The sequence below is a fragment of the Arachis duranensis genome, chromosome 3, assembly GCF_000817695.3.
Source record: "Arachis duranensis cultivar V14167 chromosome 3, aradu.V14167.gnm2.J7QH, whole genome shotgun sequence".
Lineage (NCBI taxonomy): Eukaryota > Viridiplantae > Streptophyta > Magnoliopsida > Fabales > Fabaceae > Arachis > Arachis duranensis.
In genome coordinates, this window is record NC_029774.3 from 6,437,931 (window position 1) to 6,445,764 (window position 7,834).

General features: G+C 32.2%; 4 protein-coding genes across 4 annotated transcripts in view; 2 read left to right on the forward strand and 2 right to left on the reverse strand.

Annotated features, from left to right (window-relative positions):
- Window positions 1-435, forward strand: part of LOC107477176 (anamorsin homolog) — a 3,598-nt gene extending 3,163 nt beyond the window's left edge. The window contains exons 7-8 of the mRNA XM_016097147.3: window positions 32-106; window positions 191-435. Of these exons, the coding sequence (XP_015952633.1) occupies window positions 32-106; window positions 191-229 (114 nt within the window). The 3' untranslated portion in view covers window positions 230-435. The remainder of the gene's footprint in view (window positions 1-31; window positions 107-190) is intronic.
- An 864-nt stretch (window positions 436-1,299) lies between these two features.
- Window positions 1,300-2,638, forward strand: LOC107477178 (uncharacterized). Its single transcript, XM_016097150.3, has 2 exons — window positions 1,300-1,625; window positions 1,896-2,638. The coding sequence occupies exon 2, from the start codon at window positions 1,936-1,938 to the stop codon at window positions 2,470-2,472; it is 537 nt and encodes a 178-aa protein (XP_015952636.1). The 5' UTR covers window positions 1,300-1,625; window positions 1,896-1,935; the 3' UTR covers window positions 2,473-2,638.
- A 94-nt stretch (window positions 2,639-2,732) lies between these two features.
- On the reverse strand, window positions 2,733-5,461 carry LOC107477177 (large ribosomal RNA subunit accumulation protein YCED homolog 2, chloroplastic). The gene is made up of 7 exons (XM_016097149.3): window positions 5,203-5,461; window positions 4,531-4,722; window positions 4,261-4,350; window positions 3,715-3,801; window positions 3,246-3,326; window positions 3,120-3,165; window positions 2,733-2,949 (listed from the first exon to the last, which is right to left on the reverse strand). The coding sequence occupies exons 1-7, from the start codon at window positions 5,365-5,367 to the stop codon at window positions 2,864-2,866; spliced, it is 747 nt and encodes a 248-aa protein (XP_015952635.1). The 5' UTR covers window positions 5,368-5,461; the 3' UTR covers window positions 2,733-2,863.
- A 914-nt stretch (window positions 5,462-6,375) lies between these two features.
- LOC107477173 (protein S-acyltransferase 11) overlaps window positions 6,376-7,834 on the reverse strand; it is a 3,219-nt gene continuing 1,760 nt past the window's right edge. The window contains exons 3-4 of the mRNA XM_016097145.3: window positions 7,337-7,635; window positions 6,376-6,882 (exon numbers count right to left, since the gene is read on the reverse strand). Coding sequence (XP_015952631.1) covers window positions 6,394-6,882; window positions 7,337-7,635 — 788 coding nt within the window. The 3' untranslated portion in view covers window positions 6,376-6,393. The remainder of the gene's footprint in view (window positions 6,883-7,336; window positions 7,636-7,834) is intronic.

Consider the following 7,834-nt stretch of genomic DNA (forward strand, 5'->3'; position numbering starts at 1 on the left):
ACTCTGTTCAAAATTTTTTGGGTCTGTGCAGTGTGGACTAGGGGATGCTTTCAGATGCGGTACATGTCCTTACAAGGGGCTTCCTCCCTTCAAATTGGGCGAGAAGGTACTCTCACTCCCTCTCTCAGCTGTTTGGTTTCAGTTCTCTAGTATAGCATTTGTTAAAAGTGTGTTCATCATACTTTTGCAGGTTACACTGGCCGGTAACTTCCTTGCCGCAGACATATAGCAAAGAAGGGTGCTGTATTATGCTTTATCTTTAGGTGGTTCGTGATTATTTTATTAGTATTAGTCATCTTTAATGCTATCAGAGCCATAATCATCCGAGTTGTTTGATACAATTTTATCTTTCGCTATCTGAGAGACACAAGTTTTGTTGAGTACCATGGTTCTCACAAGTTGAAATGAAAAGTCTAATATATCATAAGCCATAAATCAAGCCAACCTTTAGGCCAATAGTATATCCGTTACCTGCGGATTTTTGTTCTAATCTTTTCCTTTTCCTCCTTCCCAATTGATATTAGCGGCAACTTCGAATTTTTTTTTTTTTGGGGTTTAAAAAAGAAGAAAAAACGAGTAAAAGCAAAACCCTGTGTAATGATCATGCAAGTGTTGGCTAATCAAATAACTTAAAAACTAGATTTAGACAGGCGCGTTGTGCAGGAGCAAAAATGGATATATAGTTTATAGAATATATAAATTAATTTTAAATTTATACATAAATTGAACTTTAAGAAAAATTACAAAATATTCAATTCGAATTTATTTATTGATTTCATATTTTCATTCTAACTTTCGTTCGTTTAAATAGTCATTTTTGTTAAAATTTAATTTTTTAATTTTATTTTTTATAAATCATGATAATATCATGTATTGTCAATATTATAATTAAATGATATTAAAAAGTAAATTGTTAAAAGTGAAAAAGAAGTGATATATATTTTAGTGGCAAGTCTTGTTACAAATCCTTTAAATATTTTTTGAAGAGAGAAAAAGAGGGGGGTCCCTTTTTTTTTTCTTTGGAAATTTGATTTAAATGTTCAATGACAAATTTATTAATATGTAGTGTGATATATATTGTCAAAATAGGGAAAAAAATAAGGACCAAAATAAAAATTGAATAGTTTATAGGATTAAAATGTTTATTTGAAGTCTATTCAAATATAGAAATACATTACTCATGGAGTGTTTATACGTTTTTAGAATAAAATTAATAATAAATGGTGATATCATATTTTTTAAGAATAAAATACAATTTTAAGTTTAGAATGCGAAGTTCATGTCAAACAAAATTAGGTTATACAATTTCTCCTAAATTTTAGATATTCTAATTTTACAACCATATTATAAATATTTCAATTAAAATATTTTAAGTTTAGAATAATCGACAATCGTAAATGGCAGAACAGAGTTAACCAAAATAGAGCAACTCAATCGCCGCCTCGCCGGTTTGAAGCTGAACTGTGCACCTCGGCTTCTTTTTTGTCCTTTTTCACCTCCGCAATTCTAGGGTTTCAGAGCTTCACATTTTTCTGTCCAAATTCTGTTGCAATTACTCGATACATTCCTTTGAGGCGGTGACCGCGCGGAATCGAGAAACATCTAGACTCTCGTGTGATAATACGGTACGATTTCTTTCTCCTCTTGTTCCTTGGAATCCTATTTAAATCATTCGCTTGCGAAGATAGAAGTTATGCAAGTTTTCAGCTATGGATACTGCACAATCAGAAGTGAGAACAATATCAGGCAACATTAACGACAATATCGATTTAAATATGTCAAAATGGAATTTAGAATAGCATCGATCTGAAAACTGTCCACACAATAATATTTAATTGAATTCCAAACCAGAGAATTCATTTTCCTTGTTGCTGATGTTTCTCTCTTGAATGCAGAGAACCTTGCCTTTCTGAGTAAAAATTAACGTCTATAATAATGCTTCTGGACAAGAATGTCATTCATGAAACGCATTATAAGGTTCTCAATGTCAAGGAAGATTCAAGTTATGAAGAAATCCGTGCTAGTTACCGCTCCGCCATACTCAGTTTGCATCCTGATAAGCTATTGAAATCTTCTGATGCATCCGGCAGCAATCAAACTAGTGGAGATAGATTTCTCAAAGTTCAAAAGGCGTGGGAAGTTCTTGGCGATTCAAGCTCTCGTTTATTTTATGATAGTGAGCTTCGGAGTTCAAGGCGTGATGTCTCAACTGTTGATGTTGCAGAAGATTTAAGCTTAGAGGATATGATGGCTGAAGATGACGGAGAAGCATTGGAACTGTTTTATCAGTGCAGATGTGGAGATTACTTCTCTATAGACTCATTGGAATTGCAGAAAATGGGGTATTCCTTGTTGAGGGATGAAAGTAGAATATCTATATTGAACAATGATTCTTTGCCAGGATCAGTAATTCTTCCCTGTGGATCATGTTCTCTAAAAGCTCGTCTGGTAATCAATATGGATGAACATTGAAATTATTTACATATTTTTTTGTGGTAATGACAATTATTGAGAATTTGAAGTTATTAACATTTTTTATATGAAGATAGCAAACGAATAATATCTCCTCCTTGGATAAAAATTCCTATGGCAAAAACTTGTGTGCCATTTGAAATGTAGAATTTGGAATTATATGAAGTTAATTTCAATCTTAAGTATGCTGACTCACTACAATGAATGAGAGTAAATGTTCATGGCTAAATGTAAGGATTTAGAGTGTGATATCCACCATCTGAAGTATGAATATGCAAAATTTAAGTAAAAGTGTGATATTATTTTGTTGATGAGTCGTTACTTATACATACAAGCTATTTGCAAACTGACTATTATGTACAAGGAACTTCTAATTTCCATGCTGTCTAAATCATGAGTTTGCTTTCTTTTTCTTCAGTTCCAGTAATCTAGAAAACCACTTTTTATCAACATAGGCCTGACCTTGTCCACTTGAAACTGAAAAATCAAAACAAACTTTCATTAGTTTTGGTTGTATATTTTACATGGTGACTCTTGTATGTATATGACAGCAATAAAAAAAGTTAAGAAAATTTGAAAAGCAATAAACAGTGGCCTCATTGTTAAGTTTTTTCAATCTTTTCTTTTTGAAAATTGGAGGTGCTTACATAGTATTGTACCCTCAGATTTCTCGCACAACTCGGAGCAAGTATCCTGCAAATTAATACATGAAAAAAGAAATTAAAGCTGCTAAAATAAGAACTTATAATGATTTGAAATTCTAATGAACACACCTTTACTGTGGAGTTTAGCCTGATAGCATCTTGTACAAGAGAATCCAAATTAACCTCAGATCCTGGTCTGACATATATCACCTGTATTGAAAAGATTAGCTGGGTTAGATTTACCTTAATCATATTTGAATCTGCAAACAATGGACAAGGTATTTTTGCTGTTTTGTTGTTATGAAGCATCATAGCTTCGAATGCCTCCAATGATTGAATAATTAGTATGCATAATGAGGCATAATTATTCCGCCTTAATCTTTAAATATAGTGGTGGTAAAAGCTGTATCCATTCAAAGCATAGTATGTCACAACATAGATAATACCTGAAGTTGACAATAAAATCTTATATTCTTTTGAAAAGTTTTACTAAGTTTTGGAATCGCAAAGAAGGAAAAAATCAAAGCAAGCTTTTCAAATTTATATGCATAATGGGAGACGCAAAAAATGATGAAACTCAATGCATTTAGAGACTTACAGAAGGATCACCACCAATTTCGGGTAGTTGCATCTTGCGGTTATCTCTATTTGCCATGAGAACCCATACGTTAAAGTTTGCGTCAATCTTTGATCATTAAAAAAGAAATGGGGTCATCATATAGAATAGAAAACACTTTAGGAGCCAAATAATATATGAAATTTTCATTCTACCAAATTCATAGAGATATTTGTCCTTAGTTGTACCAAAACCTAAATATAAGTTGGTAAAGATCGAGCTTAAGTTTATAAGAGGAGATCATAAATGGTTAAATCTCTAACATACCCCTCGTGCAAAAGCCTCTTTTTGGGTTTGTGCAAATTTTGTACAGGCTTTCTTTCTCTTTTTTGTTGGTTTTATGCTGAGATTTTAACTACTAATGATCAAAATCTAAATCTTTAAATCATAGAAGCTTTGATATCATATCATGAACCACTTATTCCAAAAGTTTAAGTTTATAAAAGAAAATACATGAATTATTATATCTCTAATCGAACTTTCTAAAGCCACATTGTGAACCTAGATTCATATGAAAGGAAATAATACCTGTTGGCAATATGGAGAACAACAGGTGCCACACTTTCTAGTGAATGATGTCATAACTCTTCCATCCACTGATAAGCCAAAGCTAGCATGCTGGCATTACCATGCACAAGCATTGACAAGTGACCAATCAAACTAAATTTGAAAATTTTGGAGCATGAATTCTAGGTCAATGTATGAACACATAAACTAAACATATTTCAATACCATGTCAGTAACAAATTTGAATCTAAGTTGCTAGTCAAACATCAAAATGAAATACTCTGGAACCACCTTTTGGATGTTGAGTTTGATGAATACTTGTGCATCCTTGTGTTGATCATTATCATCTTCAATCAAATCCTGTAACTGCAGTTCTTGCAATGATACATGGTAGTTGCTTGTCCAATCCCCATGATATCTGCCGTCACCTGGTGATATCGTGATCAGCCGGCGACGAGTCGCCCTGCTTGTGTTCTTGCCAATCTAAGTTTGATCACACAATTTCTAGCTTCAGAATATGAAGAAGAAAAAGAGAAGATGGAAGACACCACCTTGTATTACAAGTTTTGCTTTGTACATATATCATAGAGATCAACTTTGATACACTATTAGGATAGAAATTTGAATCTTTTAAGGTGACCAATTTGCTTGAAATAAAAAGCAACCTTACTTTATTTTACTCTCAACTTATTAAGATATATTTAGATGATACTTTGTTTCACAATATCTATCACTTTGTAAATTTTGGAATATTCATAACTCAATTAATTTGTATGCAATTTATTACCAGATTTATTGAATTATAAATGTATCAAATTTCCAAATTTACACTAATAATCAACCGTTCAACATATTCAAGATACATAAGCACACATAGAAACAAATCAACAAACAAGGGTGAAGAACTTAAAGAGAAGGTAGTGAAGAATGAAGAATGAAAAAAATAGTTAATTAGTTAGTTACCAATGGAGAGTGAAAGTTATCATTTCTTTTGGTAGAGGCAATGGCATTGTTGGAATTATTGTGAGAGTTCAACTGAGAGTGCAACCTAATGGTGTTGGATTGGTGGCATGGATTGAAAACTGAATTGAAGATCCTTGGAGACACCAAATTTGAAGCTTTGGCCATAACAAAGGATAACTCACTGAACAGAAGAGAACAACACAAGTGATATTTATGTTTGGTTTTATGGGTTGAAACCTTATCTTCATATGTGATTGGGTTTGAGCCTCGTATGCAAGTGTATCTTTATCAATTTATAGGGAAAGTTGAGTATAGAGTATAGACCATATTCTAAAATATTGCTAGTGTAATAATAATAGTACTTGTTCGTATTTTATATGTAGTAATTTTTTATGAAAGTAAACAATAAATTTTTTTTTTTTACTTTTTAATAGATTTGATGATTTAAAATTTTCATCATTTATAAATTATAATAAATATGTTTTAAACACTAGTTGATATAATCTAAAATGTATAGTTTTTAGAGGGGTTTGATGGTTAAAATCCATTAAAATTGTTGTATAACTATAAACATTTTGACTTGATTTATTTAATAATTTATTTTCGACTTATTTTTTAATATTAAAAAAAAATGCTATTTTTAAGGTTATGCTGGTTAGGTTTTTTTTATCTTTTTCCTTCTCATTGATTCAAGACTACCACATCTTTTAATTAAAAATTATCAAATGTCTACCAGTTATCTAGAGAAGAAAAGTTGTGTTTTTAACTTATGTTTCCTAACCTGAAAGAAAATCAAATTAGGATTATGATCAAATTATTACACTATTAAATGTAATCAATACAAATCTTGTAAAATTCAACCCAGATTAAACAATTTATGAATATAGCATCCTCTTTTTCTCTTTACCAAACGGATGTTTCTTTGTTGTTTATAATAAATACATTACCATATGCATGTATGATTTCATCCAATTTATACATCTCAGATTAAACTTCAAAACGAAGATAATTGTCAAAGAATGGTTGGTTCGGTGTAAAATTTATGCTGATAACTAATGGCTACTATTCATGCAATGCTATTATTTATTTTTATACATAAGGAAGAAACCAAATTAATACAAATTAGTCAAATAGAAGGGACAAAAAATCACCTTGATTACAAATTTACAACAACAAAAAATGGCTATTATTTCACTTAACATGTATCTTCTGAGGAAGCAGAGAGTTTGGCAAAAATCTTTTTACAGAATATGGGAAACCAAAAAATCTAACAAGATTTTGGCAATCCTTCTTTGCCTCTATGCTATGAGCTTGCAAGTTGAGATGACCCAAGTAAGTTTCCCCTTCATAAATATAATACAGTTGCTGACACAGAAGAATACTCAGTCCTATCTGCACTGAAACACTTGCAATGATTATGTAAACAAGAATAACACCCCTTGAGGATTGGAATAGAAGAGAACTCAGTGCAGTAATCATAATTTCGACGATACGTCTCGATTGAGGAAATAGGCCTATAGGCCCATCCAAGTTTTCAAAAGAGTATGTCAGTGATGGCATTTGCCATATATGGGACATTGCATATATGGACATTATAGAAGCATAGGAGGTTCCGGCCAAAGCGGAGATGAGGAAGGCGATGAAGCAGCGGTGGTTATCTGCACCAACACAGTTCCCAATCTGCCAAGAGGACAAAAAATTGCCATACATTAAGATACAGAATTAAAGATGGTATGAAGTCCTATTGTATGACAGTCACCATTTAATATCCGTTCCAAAACCTATTGCTTTAAAAATTTAGCACATTGATAACTCAATATATTTGGATGTAATTCTATAAAATTGGAGACACTTGGAGCAAATGAATCATGCTGCTGACCACATGACATAGTGAATTGCGAACCAACTCGAATACCAAAAGAAAGAAATCCTAAATAGTAAATACAACCTGCATTAGAACTTTCTTTTAATATGGAGAAACTTCCAAAACATTTCTTACATAGGAAATTGTTTTGTAAGGTCTACATATATACACTTCATTATTGAAAACAAGAAAAGCTTTAGTATAGAAAAGTACAACAGTATATAAGCTAAAGATTGAAATTTGGATATTTAGAAGATGATGTTAACTTACAAATGGGCAGTGGTGATCCATGTCGAGTATACATTTTCCACATGTTCGACAGTGATGGGTTCTCGGTGACTTAGGTTTCGAGCAGTAGTAACAGAAAGTGTAATTTTCCAGTTCATTTCTACCTACAGTTGGGTAACTTCCCCATAATATGTTTGGAGGCGATCCAGCACCGTGAAATGCAACGAGGCTGAAGAAAGAAATGGTGGCTATGGACAAGATTGCTGAAATGGTAGAGTGAAAAATCCCAGAAAAGAAACTGAAAGAAAAAACAATGGGAAGGACTGCCCACACTGCACCAACTACAAAAAAGACCAATGAATTGAGAAGAATCAGATATGCAGTTTTTATTTCTTAGGTGCATGCTTCAATGAAACCAGCTACATGATAATAGATATGATAACAATACAAGTAATGATGAGCCTGCAGAAGGAGCAGTGAAGTGCAAGATTGTTCTTAAAAGTAAATTTTGCTCAAACAGGGAGAAAGACACACAATCAT

Coding starts and splice junctions, on each gene's coding strand:
- LOC107477178 (XM_016097150.3), top strand. CDS start 1,936: ATGCTTCTGGACAAGAATGTCATTCATGAAACGCATTATAAGGTTCTC.
- LOC107477177 (XM_016097149.3), bottom strand. CDS start 5,367: ATGGCCAAAGCTTCAAATTTGGTGTCTCCAAGGATCTTCAATTCAGTT. Junction 4,723..5,202: donor ATAACTTTCACTCTCCATTG/GTAACTAACTAA, acceptor GATCAAACTTAG/ATTGGCAAGAACACAAGCAG. Junction 2,950..3,119: donor ATCTGAGGGTACAATACTAT/GTAAGCACCTCC, acceptor TTGATTTTTCAG/TTTCAAGTGGACAAGGTCAG.